This window comes from Varanus komodoensis, unplaced genomic scaffold (genome assembly GCF_004798865.1).
Source record: "Varanus komodoensis strain SLA01 unplaced genomic scaffold, ASM479886v1 scaffold16, whole genome shotgun sequence".
Taxonomy (NCBI): Eukaryota; Metazoa; Chordata; class Lepidosauria; order Squamata; family Varanidae; genus Varanus; species Varanus komodoensis.
This window is the reverse complement of record NW_025335468.1, coordinates 487,704-506,912: the sequence shown is the minus strand read 5'-3', so window position 1 is coordinate 506,912 and position 19,209 is coordinate 487,704. Positions and strand designations below refer to the sequence as shown.

General features: G+C 46.6%; 1 protein-coding gene across 1 annotated transcript in view; it reads left to right on the top strand.

Annotated features, from left to right (window-relative positions):
• The first annotated feature begins 3,238 nt into the window (after positions 1 to 3,238).
• Positions 3,239 to 19,209, top strand: part of VWCE (von Willebrand factor C and EGF domains) — a 33,025-nt gene continuing 17,054 nt past the window's right edge. The window contains exons 1-7 of the mRNA XM_044425554.1: positions 3,239 to 3,701; positions 5,833 to 5,927; positions 11,283 to 11,372; positions 13,860 to 13,988; positions 14,988 to 15,104; positions 15,261 to 15,377; positions 17,993 to 18,121. Of these exons, the coding sequence (XP_044281489.1) occupies positions 3,592 to 3,701; positions 5,833 to 5,927; positions 11,283 to 11,372; positions 13,860 to 13,988; positions 14,988 to 15,104; positions 15,261 to 15,377; positions 17,993 to 18,121 (787 nt within the window). The 5' untranslated portion in view covers positions 3,239 to 3,591. The remainder of the gene's footprint in view (positions 3,702 to 5,832; positions 5,928 to 11,282; positions 11,373 to 13,859; positions 13,989 to 14,987; positions 15,105 to 15,260; positions 15,378 to 17,992; positions 18,122 to 19,209) is intronic.

Here is a 19,209-nt window from a genome sequence, read left to right as displayed (position 1 = left end):
AGGAAAATTGAATGTGGAAAGGCATGGAATAGGAAAGGATTTGATGAATTTTGTGGAGAAGTATGCCTGTCAAGATGGTTTAGTTTGAGTTTTGAAGGTGCACAGCAAATAGTTCTTTCTTGGTATTACCTGAATGATGGCCTCTGGCTTGGATGGCTTTTTAAACAGGACTAAGACATTTGTGGAAAATAAATCTCTCAACAGCTATTACTCATGAGAGGTAAATGGAGCCTCCATATACAGAGGCAGTGTACCTGTAAGTACCTTCTGCTATACTAGGGACAAAAGACCACTGGAAAGGCTGTTGCTTGGAGGCTTCCAGGAAACATCTGGCTGACCACAGTTGGAAAAAGTTGGATATCTGTTCCGAAGAAGACATAGGAATCTGGTCTGAATCAGCAAGGGCCATCCCAGAGAGCTGAAGGGCAGTTTAGAAATTCCATCAATAACAATTTGCCCACAACTGTTTTCCTTCAGGCAGGGCCGTCTTAACAGCATTATGGGCCCTGGGCAAAGCAGTGTACTATGACAACTACAACTACTGTTAATTTTGGAAGTTTTCCAATTTTCCAAGGGTTAATATACACAGATTAGTATGGGGCCCACAGGCAAGTGCCCATCAGACCCATGCGTTAAGACGGCCCTGCCTTCAGGTCTCACAACCAGTCTCACAATTTACTTCCCACAGGAAGTGCTTGGAGCTGAGGTGAGTGGAAGGGAAATAATTGTCCAGCTGTAAAACATGGTTTTGCTTTCAACTGGAGTTCCTGTTCATCATCTAGAAAACGGCCCTGTCAGGAGAGCAGCTGCAGCTTTATGAAGGGGAGTGTTTGCCTGCCAGCCTGCCTGCCTGCCTGCCTCTCTTGGGACAATGCAGAAATGGCAGCATGTATGAGGGCCAATGCAGTCAAAGTATGCAGACAGTGATGTGGGCCATTGTTCATTTGTCTAAAGCGCACACGCTGCAACCCAGAAAGAGCAGGTGCCAGCAAGTTCCTTTCTTGTGGGATTCAGTCCTTTTTGTCTGTTGCCCTGGGGGCTCATTCTTCACATGTGTAAATCAGCAACAAAGCCTGTTCTACCAGCCCTTCTGTAGTAATCTAGATTTGTCTATTACTATGGAAAAATGATAGATCTGATCCTTTACTGGTAGCAGGTGCACAGAAACATGTCTTAGTCCAAGTCAGACCACTGGTCCATCTAATCTGGTGTTCTTGATACTGACTGGCAGTGGTCCACCAGGTCTCCGGGCAGGGCCATTTCCTAGACTCATCTGGGTACCTTCCAGGGACTGCACCTGGGACCTTCTGCATGCGAAGCAGGTGTGGCTTAACCACTGGCTGTACTGTTGGTCCTCCCCAAGTCCCACCTCTCCTCTTCACACAGTGAAGAGTGGCTTCACTTTTGGGACCTTTCTCTCCAAGAGAGCTTATTTTCACACATTCACCTGTCCCTCCTAAATGGTGGTGAGCGGCACCAGCTTTAGTATGTAAAATGATTGTGTAGATAATCCAGGTGAACTATGTACTAACAGAAGAGTGCAGAAGATTAAACTCACACATTTTAATGCAAGGCATTCACACAATGTTGGGGCATAGTTGAAGGAGGAGAGGAAGTAAACTTACATGTACAATCCTAGAAATTTCTGAAGTCCCTGCTGAGTTCAACGGAACTTATTCCCAGGCATGTGTTTACCTCTATTCAAAAAGAGCAAAGCAAAAAAAGTTTCCATGTTTTACTGCTCTGCTGCAACAGTACTACACATCATTTAAGTCCAACATATAAAAGTAGAACTGTGTTCTTTTTCTTTTTGAAGTTCACAGGCTGGTATTGTCATGACGGATTGATCACGGCATTGCTCCTGACAGTAGTTCAACCATGCACAACTCAGCATTCACAATCTCACACATTGTGCTAGCAGGGAGGAGAAGCTCATTCCTTCTGTATTGTTAGAGTCAACATCTTTGTTAGGGTGTTGCGGGGAAGAACCACCAGAAGAGAAGAGGCCACAGTTCCTGTGCAGCAACCCCACTGTGACTAAGCAGATGTCATACCACCTCAGACTGGGACAGGATGTTTGCAGTTAGACTTCCTAAGTCTCTCCAGTGGAGTCTGGCCCTTTCCTCTTCATTCAGTGAGGATCTGCCTTCACTTTTTGGATCAGATGAGAGAGCCCACTTGGGCAACAGATCCTCTGAGCTGGACTGCAGGTTGGAACCGAGCCTAACAGCTGTGCTACTTTTTACCTTGTATTTGCTGAACTACCTGTGTTAATAATGGTTCTTAATGATTCTACCAATTAGGAGGAAGTGTGTCTGTGCACATGCTGCTAGCCAAGCTTGGCCAAAGTCTTCATGGGCTACCTACATGGCAGATGATAATGCCATGGGGTGCTTCCGGATGAGGTTTTTATTATGCGATTGCTCTACCTCATTCACAGAACTTTAAGGGTGTGTGTGTCTAGACATCAAATTTTATTTGCTGTCCTTCCTTGCTCCTTTCATCATTCTTGTAACCTTAGGGTGCTTCCAGATGGTGGCGTACAATCCTAGAACAATGAACAGAAGGCATTGTGCAGTTCACATTTTCTTTCTTAATAAACTTTCCAGGGCAAGAAAAAAGATGAAGAAGCAGTGGACAAACATGAGAGGACTATAAGAAGACAGTCTACCTTCCTCCATTCTGTAAAATCCCATGAATGTAGCCAGGTGATGTGCCATAAAGGCCTCATCTAGAAGGACCTAGAAAAAAATCCACGAAGGAGGAAATGATGGGCTAGTTTGCCCAGTAATTTTTGATTGGTAGCCCTAGGAAACACCCTTGGTCAAATGCTGAGACACCTGCTTTTTCAGGCGTGAAAGTGCAAAGTAACAGTTAACAAAAACAAAGGTCTTTTGATCTGTGCCTTCTCTCTCTCTCTCTCTGTCACCTTGCTTTGCTCCAGCCCTTCTCTGGAGCAGGGCACCCAACTGGGCACAAGTGGCAGGCACCCTTTGCATTTCACCCCGGACATGTGCCTCGTGTTGTCAACCCCACTCAGTCCAGCTTGGAACACTTTATCTGCTTCAGCTTCTCTTTGGTACAGCTGGGAAAGCAGCCCAGGGAGGGGAAAGGGGAGGGGGGAATTCTTGAGCCTTGCCAGATGTGGAAAAGGAGACTCCTGCGACGGGGGGAGGGGGGGCGAGCCTCTTCCCAGTCCAACAACAGAGCGGCTGTGCTTGCAAGGCTGGATCCTCCCACCGCATCTCCTCTCGTGGTGCCTCTGCCCCTGTGGGAAGGGGGAAGGCAAGCACACCCTTGCTCGCACGCGCACACGCAGAGGTTTTTCCACTCCTCACACATGGGCTGGGGGAGCTGAGCAATTTGAGCCCGGCTGTGGGGAGGAGTCTGTTCCCAAAGCTGTCCCCAGCCTGAGATCATTGATCCCAGCTCCCCTCCTCTGCCCAGAAGGAGCCCCCAGCTGCATCCTTCGTGGGCAGGAGAGAGTCCAGACAGTGCAAGCCATGCTCCAGGGGCCTGTGGGAGAGGAGGGCGGGCAAGCAAGGCAGGCGCTCTGAAGGGAGCATCTCTGTGGACAGCAAGACGCCTGTCATGTTCGCCGAGCTGCTCTTCCAGGCTGCTTGTGTGTCTGTGTTCCTTCAAGGGGCCCAGGGGAGAGTCTACACAGGAAGGAAGAAGCTTGCCAACTTCGCCGTGGAGAGGTACCCCCCATACCCATCCCTACACGGGGGCAGCCAAGCCCTCCACCTCTTCCGCCCCCAGTCTGCCCCTATGGAGTTTGGCTGCTGACCTAGAGACACCCCCTGCAACTGGGCCAAAGATGGTGCAGTCTTCCTGGTTGTGCCCCTGTGAGTGTAGAGGTGGGGGGCAGCTTGACTCGCCTGCGGCCCGCAGAGCTTTGTGCCTGCGTGGAGAGACCGGCGCGCCTGATTGGAGGGGCCTTTTGTCACCTCAGGATGTCCCCATCTCTTTCGACCCATTTTGTTCTGCTCCAAAGTACGTAGTGCTCTTGACCTGCTGCCTTCATTCTTAGCCTCTCTGAATGTGCAAGCTGCCAAGCCGTGCTTTAGTTATCCCACTTACTTTCCAGTTAGAGTCAGTTTACACAGTCATGGAAGTGGGCTGAAATGCTGGGCTGAGGGACTGAGCTTGGGCATGCAATGGGGTGGAGCAACAGGGCGCTCGCTTCAGGGGGTGCCCAACGCTGCTGAGTCTGAGGAGGGCCGATGGATTCTCCACACCAGCACCGATCACCTCCCACAGTTGCAGCTTTGCAGGTGGGACAGTGTGCGCAATTGCAAGTGGAGGTCATGGGAAGCCATTTAGACAACCTGTGGCTGCAAGGCCCTTCTTGAATGCATTGAAGCAGAAAAGAAAGATGCCCAGCCCAGGGTCACGGTAGTTATATGAGTTAGCTCTGCACAACATTGGTGGGGCTTTCCATGCCTTCCTTTCCGCATGGCCAGGAGGCAGCTTTTTCTCCATGGTTCTGACCACATCCCCTTTTCTTCCAGTGCGTATGACCTAGTCAGTATTTCGGGTCTTTGCACTGCTGACTGTTGCAACATTCTCCATCAGATATGCTTGCCTTCCTCAACCTGTGCCATCAGTGTGTTTTGAACTTCATTTCCCATGAGCCCCAGCCAGCCAGCCTAGCCAATGGTTAAGGATTATGGGAATTGTAGTCCAAAATGTCCAGAAAGCACCTTGCTGCTTATCCCTGTTCCAGAATAGAAAGAAAGGGTTCTTCAACAGTGAGAAAAATAACTACTTTTGGGTCTGTTCACAATCTGAGTCTGTTCACATCTAATGGGGGGCTAATCTTGGGTTAATTAATTTACAACTTGACATGGGGTATGTCACTTCAGATTTGCTGATCATAGGTTGATTTATGACATACAAATGTGAAAACTAACAGTTAACTGGGGGGTTAAATAACCCACAATTAACCTAAGAACTAATACATTAATTGTGGATTGTTTAATCCAGGAATAACCCATAGTGTCGGAATTTATACATCACAAATTAACCTATGATCAGGCCAATTAGAGGCTAATTGTGCAAAGCAGAAGTGGCATGCTCCCATTAATTAATCAACCCCCTAATCAATTAATCCTACTGCTACTACTAATAATGTTGTTACATGCTGTAAAGTTGTCTTTGACTCATGGTGACCCTATGAATGGATGTCCTCCAAAATGTCTTGTACTTACTGTACATTACATTTATATCCTACCTTTTAAATCTTGTGAGGAACCTAAGGCAGCTTAACTGTTTTTCTTTCATTCCATTTTTATCCTCCCAGCAACAAAACACCCTGTGAGGGTAGCTTAGGATGAGGAGCGAGTGACTGGCCCAAAGTCACACAGAGCTTCCTGGCTGACTGGGGACCAGACCCTGGGTCTTCTGAGTCCCAGTCCAACATTCTAATCACCACGCCAACTGACTCATTATGTGCAAAGCAGGTCATTGCCTCCCTGTGCTACAATCTGTATCCCCAGATGATCAGTACAATATAATTTGGGTCTTTCCTGCTTCTGTGGCTCTTTCTACCAGTTCAGCATAGCATTTGTTTGATCTTTGCTATAAGCTTTTACTGCCACTTCTGGCTTACAGCCAGTACTTGATGGCATTTTTTGTACGGTCCATTTGAGAAGCAGCTGCCTCATGTCAAATTGCAGTTTGTGCTTGTATCATGTAATCCAGAGAAATCTGGGCATGTACAAATCTAATCCAAGTCTGCTGTTTGCAGAAAAGGCATATGAAGAAACCCTCAGGTAGAGCAAAATTTCTTACACCAGGAAAGGCTCATCCTATTCCTTTTATTGCTAGACGTCGCATTGGACCACATGTTTGCCTTTCTGGTTTTGGGAGTGGATGCTGTCCTGGATGGATACCATCTCCAAGTAGTGGACAGTGCACCCTCCGTAAGTATCTGCAACTCTCTGAAATGCATCCACTTGCTCATCTTTTTGTCACACAAAAAGCTAAGGGAGCCATTTTGAACATTGGACAAAATCTGAAAGTCCTGTTAATGTATTACCTTTCTTAGGCCAACCAAGTGGTTGCTGCAAATATGAGATCTCTTAATCTCTTCACCAGGCAAGATGTTCCAAAAATAGGCTGAACTGGGGCAGATGGTGAAGTTGGCATCTGCATGAACACAGTAACCCGGTTCTCATGGCACAACAACCTACCATTAAATTTTAAATTTTCTGATACTTCAAAAATGTGCAGTTGAGGTAATCTTTTTTTAATTGTTGGTTTTTTGAAAGTGCATACATGTGCACTTATGGCTACCAGTATGAGTATTCACAGGATAGATTTGCTTACTAATCTGCACACAGCTGTAAAGAACCAGGGGAGAACTAGCAGTGTAAGGGAAAGGAGGGACACAGCTGTGCAAGTCAGAAGAACTGAAAATGCAGAAGCTAAAAGACTAAGGCATCGGAAGTACTGGGGCACACATGATATCTTCCCCTTCATAATGTGATCCTCTTGGTTTTAAGTATTGAACTGACACTTCTCAATGTCTTTTGCCTTTTCAACACTTTGCAGCTTGCAGCAACTCAAGATAAGTGTGGTATTAATTCTTCCCATTTTTTATTTTGCATCTCCTTTTTGGGGCAGTTTGCTCTCAGTTTCCTGACAAAAATGCAGAAATGTACACAAATGTAATGTCTAAGAAGTGCATGAAGGGAAAAAAGTGTGTTCTGTTGCTGCAGGGCTGCGCATTTCCACTCCATTTATTTTGCAGTCATTAGATTTATGCATATTTGTGTGGGTGTGGAACTGAGGTCACTGTAAGCAGTAAGTGATCTAAGAAGAAGCCGTTAAAAGCTGCAGAGGGTTGTCGTCTTTGCCCCTTTGGAGTAGCTGGAGACTCAAGGAAGTGTTAAAAAAGAGGAAGGTAGCAAGAACAGTCAGTTGCACTCTTAAAATTAAGAGGATTAAGGGGGGAGATCTCATCCACCCACATTTGCTGCATCTTTTTTGTCGCTGCCCTCCCACCGTTGCCGGTAGTCTTCTTCTGCCAATTTGGCAAAAGATCCCCACCAACTATGCACCATTAACCCAGATGCAGTTGCACACTGTCCGTTTTCATGTGTGTTATGTACTCCTCTTTACTGCTCTGTTTCACACATGAATCATACAAGGAAATGGATCAGGCAAGACTTAACCTATGGAACAGCTGGAAGAGCACATTTCTGAAAGATCAGCAGTACTAATAATATTAACAATAATACAGCAGTTAACATGATGAATGCAATAGTGCAACTTTCAGGGGCTGAAACCACAACTGCCCTTTTTGGAGGCTCCAAAAACAAGCAAACAAGCAAGCCTACGCAGTGGTGAATGAAAGGGGGCAGTGATCAGAGGGCAGGTGGGAAGGGACAAGGGTTCTGCCATGAAAACAACTGGGATAAATGTTAGAGCTGGCTGAAGGACAGACGGGGAGAACAGGGCATGGTGCCTGATCGTATGTAGGGTGCAGTGCTTTTTTTGTAAAAAAAAAAAAAGGTGCCGGAACTCACGTCGCCGCCGACAGTAAGCACTCAGCGTGCGGCCACACACACCAATCCCAAGCTGAGCAGCGTCCCAAGCCGGGTGGTGTGGACACAAAAGCAGCTCTCAGGCACTATGTTAATGATGTTTGCTGCTGACCTGCTACGCCAACAGGCGATTCAAAATCACTTCGTAAAATCCATTGGGAAAAAAGGTGCCGGAACGCTGTTCCGGTGCGTTCTATGACAAAAAAAGCCCTGGCTGGGTGTCTTCCGGGTTATTCACAGGGTGGTTTAACATGAGCTGTGAAAGGAGGAAAGGCCATTCAAATATCTAGCAGGTGGTATGATCTTCTAAGCGCAGACTGATTCCCAAAGGGATGAGATCTGCAGCAACAGCAGTGAATGCATCCACTGTGAAGCCAATGAGTCCAGCCTGTCTCACCAGGCTCTGTGGCAGTTTGGTGCGCAGATTAACAATTATTCTCTTGGCCCAGGGAACTTTGGGAACTGTCATGTTGTGAATGGGAGGTGGTGGATGAGGTGATGTATGTTTTACAGAGCTATCAGCACCTTCCTAGACACCTTCCAGATGCTTTGAACTTCATGGCCAATGGCCAGGAATTCTGAGAATTGTAGTGCAAAGCATCTGGAGTGCACCAGCTTGGAGAAGACGATCTGTATGGTGCATTTTGCCATCTGGGAAAGTGGAATTATAGCAGGGCTGCCGGCCCTCACTGCTCTTGCCAACACAAAGTCCTGCTCAAACTCTTCGCAGCACTGTTGTTCCCCGTTTTAGCTGCTCCTTTGTTGGTGTACACAGTCCAGCTGCTGAATCCTGCATGGCTCCTACCAGCTGCTCTGTACCGCTTCTGCCATCTGGCAGTGGGAAATGAGACACCAGCCATTTTCATCAGATCCCATGGATGGGTCGCAGTTGCCAAGCCTGAGCCTAGAGGGGGATTTCTTGGCCTCCTGTGTGGCAGGGCAGATTTCCCAATGCCCACGCAGAAGGAATGGGAGAAAGTCATTTTGCGACAGAAAACAGATAGGGCATCAGTCAATGAATGGATCCTTTAAAAACGCTTTTGTACAGAGAAAGGTATGAGTCACTTTTCAGCCAGAATAGGAAGATTAACAGCTGTCTGGTACTTAGTTGTTCCCAGTTGTCAGTGAAATCATGGCTGTTCTACATGAAGCATTTATTGTATTCTTGTCAATCCCTATTTACAATTGTTTCAAGGTTACTTTGACCATGTTGGGTCCTTCCAGTTTCGCTTCTGTGTCTAACCAGTACTGTAGATGAGGTTTTTTGGAGAACAGGGAAAGTTTGGTATTTAATTGGAAAAGTGAAAGAGAACATGATTTGCTGTTCAGCTATTCTGCTGTACCACAGTATTACATAGAGGAAAAGCAGGAAAGGACATTTTACTCCTTGTGTAGTGCTTGGGACTCTACTTTACTGACAGTAGATTAATGGCCTCATGTAGAAATGTCCCACCACATCACCTGGCAGAGTCTTGTTTAAATGTCTGTAAATCTTCCTCTCTTTATGATCTTAAGACTTGGAGTATGGAGACATAAGACTACAACATCCAGTCAGTCTTCTCAGATTCTCATGCTACAATAAAGCCAGGCATCTGGACTATGCAGGTTTTGAATGGGATGGGAGTCTTAGTTTGCCAAAGGAAACAGAGAGAGAATTCCCCATACCTTCACAAAATTACAATCTGAACAATTCCTTGGATGCAGTCATGATATATGATGATGAAAGTACAGAACTTCCTACAGAAGTAAAAACATTGTGTTCTGTGAAAAAGTGTTTGTGTTTGTTTGCAAGGAAACAGCATTGGATAGAGGGGGACTTCCTCCTGATTAGGTAGATAGTTTTGTGCACCGCTCTTCTCAGAGGACATTCCTCTATTTCAAGGACCTTCAGATAACAGTCCTCTATTTGAAGGTATGCTGTACTTGAAGAGCTGCCCTGTCTAATTCTGTTTTAAAAGGAAAGGATCATAAGAAGCCAAGAGAAATGGAGTGCTGAAGTTGCCCGTGAACAGTTAACACCTGAACAGGAGCAGGCAAGCTCATGTGTCACCTGGTCACAGTTGTCCCCATCCTCACATAGTGTATAGCAGTTTTTCTAAACAAATATATGCAAATTTTATGCAAATTGTGCCCACTTTTTTTGGTAATGCGTGTCCCGTGGACCGGGAATGTGTAAGGGGCTACCCTTTACATAGGACTGCACTGTAAGTCATCCTATCCCCTTTCGATGCTGGGGATACCATTCATGTCCCATCTCTTAGCAGAGGATATTTTCCACAGTGACCAAGAAGATTTTATTTTATTTACCAAGTTTGTCTCGCAATCCATCTAACTGGGGGAGGTGGGGAGGCAGCATGGTGCCTGTGGACACCAGTGTGTCCCCAGACATCTTTCTTGCCACCTGTCAGAGTGCCCCAACGCTCCCACTTGTTCATTTTGAAGCATCACGTTTTTAAACCAGTAGTTGAAATTGCTGTGCAATAGTTTTCCATTGATACTAAAAAGCACTTTAAGTACTTTAACAAAGAAGTTGTTAAATTTCTTGCAGCTCCGACCTCACCCCTACCTTGCAGAGACAGAAGCTGCTGTATTTTGGTCAGCGGCTTGTCTTCTGTCATTCCTCAGCTGGCAGCCATTTTGTGGTGGACACTTTCTCAGATTGCCAAATGTGTCCCCAGATCAACCAACCTGCCCACCCTTGCTCTAGTCCAGGGGTTGGCAGCCCGTGGCTCCAGAGCCGCACATGGCTCTTGAACTCCTCTGCTGCGGCTCCGTCGCTCAAAACATGTGCCGGCACAGCCGCTGATCTGCTCCAAGCTCCACTCAGGAACTCAGCGCTAGCTAGTTAAGTAAATCGTTACATTCCCCTGCTAAACAAGCTTCCTGCAGGTTCTCATGTTACACAAAACGAAAATGCTGCTGAAAAGATTCTCTTTGTCTCAATGTAATCATCTGAATGTTAAAAGCTGTGCTTGGGACCTGTCACAATTCATAGCACTTGACTGTTTATCTGCTAATCAGTCACTAAACACAGCCACCAATCTGTCCATGGTGATTTACTGAGCTCCCCCCACCCCTTAGGCCAACCATGGATAAATTGAAGAAAAGAAGTTTCTGAAGAACACCAAACGGGTAATGATACGTGGGTAGATTCATTTGCTTTTACTGCTGAGGAACTTATGGGGTTTGCAGTTTAATGCATGCAGCCCTTTAGCACTGACTTTGACTCTGCAGGAAGCTGTTCTCCTATTCAAAATATATGAAAGGAGTCCTACTAGTTTATAATGTAAGATTAAAAATGTAATCTTATAATGTAAGATTATAATGTATATAATGTACATTATAATCTATATAATGTACTTTATAATGTAAGATCACAGTTTTTAGTGACTGAACAAGAGCTGCAGCTAAATCATAATGAAGATATACATAGCATTCAGGTAAAAAACGATATATGCAGTGTTATCTTCATTTTAGATGTCAAAAGCATTTTGCGGCTCCCGGTGTTTTCTTTTGTGTGGGAAACGGGTCCGAATGGCTCTTCGAGTGTTAAAGGCTGCCGCCCCCTGCTCTAGCCCATCCTTCCACCATTACACCTGCCGTTGGAGGATGCTGTAATTCTGCTGCTCTCCTAACTAGGCTTCCACGTCCTTGGAATGGAGGCACTGGTGTGGAGGAAGAGCGTTGTTCTTGCCTGGCCTGACAAACGCTTTCTTGTCCCCCTCACAGCACTGTGTTCCTTTGGGTGCGGCAGCGGCCTGTGCATTGCTCCCAATGTCTGCTCCTGCAGGGACGGAGGGCAGGGCATCACGTGCCACGGTAAGGAGGCCTTTGTGGGAAGCTGCTTGATTCACTTTGCCATGGGGATTCTTGTGTGAACCCGCCCGGGCGGGCGGGAGCCCTTCTGATTTCTGGCTCTGGGGAGATGTTAACAGTCTGGAGATTAGAACAAGAGATGAGAGCCTGATGATTTTGCAGCTTTCCATATACTGATGGGGATGATGGGTACTGTGGTGCCCCTGGAGCTGGAGGAGCACAGGTTCCTCACCCCTGCCCCAGAGGCAGCACTGCCCAGATTTTAATCTCGGTTCGTTCTGTCTATGGGCTCTAGGGAGCTCAGGCTTTAATTTCCTCCTTCTGTAATAATAAGATACATCCAAGTCTCCTTGGAAAGCAATATAGAATGCTGAATGTCCTTGCTAGTGGGAAGCGAAGCTGTAAAAGGATATTGTTGTTGTTATTGTCCTTATTAGTCATTAAGTGGAGATTGCCTAAAGCTGTTTCACGCTCAGTGCAGCTGGGCCAGAGCGCTGGCTGGCTGGCTTCCTGCTGGAGTCCGTGTGCTTCGCATGGGGCAACTGAACAATAACCAGCATCTGTCTCTGGAGGATTGATCGCTGCGATGCAAGAGCCTCTGCCTTGCCATAAGGAACGGGGCCAGCAGTAGCTCTGCCCTCCTTCTCCCCACAGGCAGCTTTAAACCTTTTGGTGTTCCAGGCAGATGACGACAATGCCCTCCCTCCAGACCTAAAAGGAGGGCCCAGATTCTAAATGGCAGCTTTAGAAAAATGACGGGAGGCAGGAGAGGGAGGGAGTTCTGGTCAGGGGATAATGTGCGGGGTTCTCAGGGAAGGGATGTATCTAAGGAGGTAAATGAACATCCTTCTAATGGATCAGAGCAGGATGCAAGACAGCTGGTTGCCTTTAAGGAAAATGGCTCCATCTTATTAGCCATATGAAGTGAAACAATTTATGCCATGGGATTTTGAGAACGTGTTGTAACATTCTGGTCAGGTTTCAATTTATGTAATCAGGGTTCCAATGATACCCACGCGAAGCTTGTTATTTTCTCCTGTTTTAGTATTCTGCAGTGTAATAGTCAAGCAGTGGCTTTTTCCCTTTAAAAATGAACTGAAGAGCAGAACTGTTAAGAATCCCATTATGGGCCCTTTCCTTGCACACATGGGATGCTGCCTGGAACTCTTGGGCCTTCTGGTTCCTTCTCAGCCATCTGGCTGGATCCTGAGGCTTTCTGAATCCAGCAGGGTCTCTGGCCCTTTTCCTACAATCTTAGCAGGCATTTATACCTTTTGCTGAAGTATCTAGCTCAGCCCTGCCTCTTTCTTGCCTTCAGTAAGCCCTTTGCCTGGCCTGAGATGCCAAGAGGCTGCACATTGCTTGCCTTCTTTCTCAGTTTGGAGGATGCACTCTCCTGGCTTGTTCTTGCCTTCCTCTGGCATGGGACCCTTGATCCTTTCTTCCTACTTTGCTCTTCCTGAGCAACAGAAACCTCCCGGTACTGGGATATTGAGGGGTGGTGCTTCTCTTATTTCCTGGTGCATTTGTGTGATCTTAGGTTAAGTAGCTTTGAGGCTCAGCTCCATTAAGCAGCATCCATGGACAAGCCCTTCCAATCAGGAACATGAGAAGCTGCCTTCTGACCTTTGCTCCATCTAGCCCAGTATTGTAGGCACAGACTGGTAGCCACTCTCCAGGTTTCATGCAGGATACTTTTGCAGGTGTACTTTGAGATGTTGAGGACTGACCCAGAGACCTCCTGCATGCAATGTAGAGGTTCTGTCATTGGGCCATGGCCCTTCCTTCATCTCTGCTAATGCCTGCCTGCTAGGTTCCATCCATTTCCAAAGCTCCCCTTTTTAACTTTCCCCAATGCACCTGAGCTATTGCAGAAAATTAATATGGCAGCTTCTGATGCCATCTGCATGCTGCTGCCAAGTGCCACCACATGGTACTCTGGCCTGGGCCCCTCAGACCTAGAGCTGACCTTCTTCTTACCATTAAGGAGACCCTTGACGAGAAATAACAGAATCAAGCAAAGGCTTACTCAGGGCAGGCGTTTTGAGCCAGAAATCCAGGACTTCACTCAGCAGAGTGGACTCATTTCCATCTAAAGAGCACAAAGCTCACTTTAATGGGCCTCTAAGTCCATTAAGTTCAGAACCTAAAGCTATGTTGATCCCCTAAGTCCAAAGTCATCCCAAGACATCTTTCCACTCAAGGCAAAAGGATCAAGATGGCTCCCCTCCTGTGACATGTACAAAAACCGCACATGTCTTGAACACTATTTTGATCTTGGCAATGGGCCAGTGTCTTCCACTGATCCAGAGACAGCTGGCTGGCTCAGAGTACGCAGCCCCACGGCACATACAGCCCTGCCTGCCTCTTTCCATCCCCTCTTTTGTCCCCTGGCAGGGGGACTTTCTTGATTTCGCACCCTTTTTAGTGAGGTTGCCTCATCCCAGTCTTGCAAAACGGCCTTGAAATCCGCCCTTCTTGACTTTTCAGACTCTCCAGGTGCCTGTGGGGAATATGGCTGCGACCTTGCCTGCAACCACGGGGGCTGCCAGGAGGTGGCGCGAGTGTGCCCGCTGGGATTCTCCATGACTGAGACCGCCAATGGTGTGCGTTGTGCAGGTAAACCAGAACATGAGGCTTCTTTACAGCAGTTCAGCAGAGCGGAAGCCTCAGCATTGCTCCCAGGCATGTAGGGAACTCCCAGACTTGTATCCCACTTGCTTGCATTCTGTTGTCTCTGCTTAGGCACAGCTCCTTATCTAGGTATATCGTGTTATATTCTATCCATACTAGTGGCCATAACATGTCTGAGTAGGAGAGGGACCATGTGGCTAAATCATACCATTTTAGCAGTGAGTTCATGCTTTAATTTAAACTCATGTTAAATGTGCTTTTTTTGCACTTTTGCTATTGCATGACTAATTTATTTTTTTAACGTGGCTGAAATCATATTTTAGTAGAAATGTTAAAAATCAACCTAAAACAACCACACACTGCTAAAATGGAGCAGACCAGATAAATAATAGTGAAGGTGTGCCAAAATAAAAATGTGTGGCAAAAGGTTTCACTCAAACAAAACAACATTATATATGTCAGAATCATGCCTCCTAATAAAATAATAAGAATTAATAATAAGAATAAATGGAAGAATAGCACTAGGGCAGCTTACAGTTGCAGAGACTGTCAAGCGCTTCTGTTTTTCCCAAAATAAGGTCTGATTTTATAAACTTCCTCTCACCTTCCAAATAAAAAAAGAATTGGGAAAACACAAGAGAAAGACTAGTTAGCACTGACATCCCATAGGTGTCCCTTTAAAATGTCGTGAAGAAGTGGCGATTAGAAACTAATGTTGGGGCACTCCTAAACACCAGTAAAGGTTGCTGTCTTTGTTCTTCTAATTTGAGTAACTTGAATTATGGGAGCTGGTTTAGTTACTCCTAGTGGAAGGAAGAGATCAAAATATCTTGCCAATGTTGTTGGTGGTGACTTTACAGGCCCCGTGCCTCTTCCATTAGTTACGGACATGTAACGGCCTCCTTTGTGTTACTGCTGCCCAGCCCTTTGGCGCGGCCTGTCTCTTCCCGCCTTTGCATTCACTGGCCATGCCTGTCCACCTAGACATTGACGAGTGCCTGAGCGCCTCCTGCGAGGGGCTCTGCGTGAACACAGAAGGAGGCTTTGTGTGTGAATGCGGCCCAGGGATGCAGCTCTCCGCTGACCGCCACAGCTGCCAAGGTGAGCCTGACGGGGGCTGCAGGAGAGAGAGCGGAGGTGGGGATGGAGCGTGAAAAAACAGGGCGAGTGATGGAGGAGGCTTTGGTAAGGCTTGCTGGCTGGTTGGTTCTGTGGGGCAAATGAGACTGACAGATACTGTCACCCGTTTCTTTCTAGACACGGATGAGTGCCTAGCGACACCCTGTCAGCACCACTGCAAAAATAGCATAGGCAGCTACCGATGTTCGTGCCATCCTGGCTTCTACCTGCATGGCAACCGGCATTCCTGTGTTGGTACGTGTCTCTTCTCTTGCTGAGTAGTCAAGCAGATGCGGTTCCCTTCCTGTTGCAGAGGCACCCACATAGCCTTGGTGTTCTCCAGGTGTGGGCACCCTCACACCAGAGGCATTCCAGATGTGGCTGGACAGCCGCCTGAGCGGGTTGGCTTAACTTGGAGTCCTGCACTAGCAGGGTGTTTGGCCCGACAGCCCCCAGCTCCTTCCAGCTCTGCCATTTTATGATTCTATGATTGTCCAAATGAAAGGACCCCCCACCCGCCACTTAAAATGTCAACTGCAATGGATGGTTAAATAAAATCCACTGCAATTGACCCATCTCTGAAGTGGTGATTGCAATGGCGATCCAAACATCCATTTGAGAACAAAATATATTTATTTCATTTAATTTCCCAAGTGTTATCCAGGCAGCAGTTGCTTTCACTCACCATATTAGAGGTTGGTAGGTAATACATAAACAGTCTTCCTTAGGCCAGGCCAAAGCTTTGTAGCTCAGAGTGGGAACAGTTGTCAGAAGGGAACAGGATGATTTATCTGAGGCAGGATGTTGTGGGCCAATGCTGTAAATAGCTGCCTTCGCACAGCATGTTTCTGTCTTAGGGAAAAAGGAAGATTGAACCCTCTCCTAACACTTGTACAGAAGCTTGCAGATGGCTTACTTTGACACTGACATTGGGCCAATATCTTCCCTTGCACAGAGGGACAGCAGGCTAGCTTAGCGGGTGAAGGCCAGTCCACGTGGCACACACCCCTCTCTCCTCCAGCTGTTCTTATCTCCCCAGGCAGCTACCTCACTCTGTCTAACGGTAGGGTTAGTCCTGCCTCTTTGGGCACTCCAGAGCTATAAATATGATAGACAGGTCAACTCTTCATTTCTTTATTGAACAGCATTCCTTTGCCTACAACATGACAGATTGCTTTAACTCTATCTCGTGATAGCCAAAGTGTTCTAGGCAGCTCAAAAAACAGAACTAAAAGCCTTCATAAAATACTAAAAACATAAAAAGTGCATGAAAACAGTTTTAAAAATCCTGCAGCTGCAGAACAAAACCAAATAAGACAATTATACTATTACATAGTATAATTGTAATGCATCCATGCTGTGATGTGAGTACAGAAGTACACAAACCTTCAGTTCAACGGAGATAACTTTTCAGTTTTCACGGCATGCAGAAGGACAAAATCCCTTCTTGACTGAATTTCTGCTTGTTATGCAGTTGTTAAAGGCATAAGGACTCAGCCAGAAAAATATGGGAGCATTAAAAACTCCAGACTTTGTCACATATGGTGGGCTGCATAATTCCTGCGGATCTTGAAGCAAGGACATTGTGCTGTACAGATTACGGAAAATCTTCTATACTAGTAACTTCAGATATGTTCATGAACAATGACTATGATGAAGGAATACCTTTGGGTGACAAACCCTTCTAGATTTCAAGAAAAAGCCAACACAGGCACACCTGTGTGGCTGAGGAGCTCCCAGGTTGCAGCCTGGGGATGTTCCCTGTACCTTTAAGAGGGCAGCAGAAAGTGGCAGACTTGGGCTGCCACACTCTCCACTGCCTTTAACTCTTTCCTCTCTGCAACATATACCTTGAGATATCTGAAACTTTTTTTGCTATAGCAATTTAGGAGGCTGCTTTAAGCCGGATTAGAATCGCCTTGCTGCATTTGAGGTTTGCTTCTGTCTCTGCATTCCTATAACCAGCAAATACATAAAAGGATTTTTACATAAAAGGAGCCTCAAGGCTGTTCTGAGCCTCAAAGCTGTTCTAAGCCCAGATTTATTTATTTATTTATTCACTTTTTTTACTGTCCCCATAGCCCACAGGGCTCTCTGGGCAGTTTGCAAGTAAAATGTATAACAATGATAAACCAAGCAATTGCAAAACATTAAAAACCCAATCAAAACCAAAAACACAAAACTTGTCAACTCATGGTGGTTAGATAAAAAATTGATACACAGCACAGTAGTTCAGATAGAACCAACATTAAAACCAATCTGTCTTTCAAAATATCTGGTAAATAAAACGGTTTTGACCTGATGCCAGAAAGAAAACGACAGTTCTAGGCACACCTCCCTGGGGAGCATGTTTCAGAGCTGGGGTGCAACCACAGAGAAGGCCCTTCCTCTGTCACCCCCCAAACTTCTCTAGGGAGGGTTTCTGGAGAAGGACCTCCATGGAAGATCTTAAGGGCTGTGTGGGGACATGTAGAGAAAGGTGTTCCTTCAAATAGCCTGGCCCCAAGCAGCTTGGGGCTTTAACTGTTAGCATCAGCACTTTGAATTGGGGCTGGACTTCAAGAGGCAGCCAGCGCAGCTGAGAGAGAACTGGCGTGATGTGACCTCACAGGCAAGTCCTGGTTAACAGCCACGCTGCTCTGTTCTGAACCAGTTGGAGTTTCTGGACTGTTTTCAAAGGCAGCCCCAAGGAGAGTGCATTATGGTAATCCCGTTCTGATTGCCTGAAAAATGCAAAGCAGGGTCCCTTGCTCTGCAGCGCTGCTTCTCTGACCTTGTGTGGCCGAGCAACAGAAATGCCTGTCTGGCCACAAACCTGAGCTGACTCAGCCCCGATGCGAGTCTCTAGCACTCCTGTGCATCTGGTGCAGATGTGAATGAATGCCGCCGACCCAGTGAGAAGCGAACCTGCCAGCACTCCTGTCACAACATGCTGGGAAGCTTTATGTGCAGCTGCCGGCCCGGCTACCGCCTCAGCGTGGACAGAGTGTCCTGTGAAGGTATGGGCCCTCTCTCGGCAGGGAAACAAGTGCACCACAGTCTAGCTGTAGAGTCGCTTGTGGGGCGTGGGGGGGTGTTAAAAGGAGGCCTTTGGGCTATTGCACAAATGTTTGGCCAGATACAGAGTAGAAGCGCTACAGATAGGCCTACATATTTAATTATATTTAATGTTTATTCTGCCTTGGTGGTCAAGGAGCAGCAGGATCATGGAATATCCTAACTGGGCTTTCCCACTGTTTTTTAAAAATAAAACATAAATTTTCCTGCTTCTTCCAGCCTCTCAAAACCAGAGGTGGACAACCTGACCCTTCAGATGTTAAGGTCTACAATTCCCATGATTCCTCACTACTGGCTATGCTGGCTAGAGGTGATGGGAATTAAAGACTCCAAGTTGCTGAACTATGTAAAACCATGACAAAGCCTATTGTTGCTTTTAAAAGGCCAGTTTTAAACATTTCACTAAACTTGATAGGTGTGAGCAGCAGTTCTGTTCTTTATTAATGAGAAGGAATGACCCTGTAGGCCTCTCCTAACCCTTTGGGCATCCATGTTCCACTTGCTGTACTGGTGGAGGCCAAATTCCATGTTTCGAAAAGCAAACAGTTACTATTTTGCTGCTGGGAAAGTGTAGTACTCTGGATGGGAAGCACTACCTAGCAGGAAGATCCCTTGTGCTGTTTGGGTAAGAGTGCTACATTTTTGCAGAATAAAACGGTTGCCGGAAAGACCACAAGATTGGGAAATGCATGGGGGTATGTGTAAGACTGCTAAATGAGGAGACGGGGGCACAGGAGCACATTCAAAGTTATGCTGTTCAGGAGGGAGTGTTCTTGTTGGAAATGAGATGTTTGGTCAGTGGTCCAGCTTAGCGGGAGGCCAGTGTAAAAAGTACTATGGGGAGTGGCTCTTTTCTGAGTTGTAGGACTCCTTCACCACAGTGGCTAAATAGATGCAATGCAACTAAGGCATCCTTCCTGAAAGCTGGGGGTTGTTTGACTCCAGTGCCCTTCATCCCATGTCGGCAGGCTCAGTAGCTGCGCCAGCTGGGAGCTTGCAGGCTGTTCTCCTGCACCCCTGGAAGGCATGA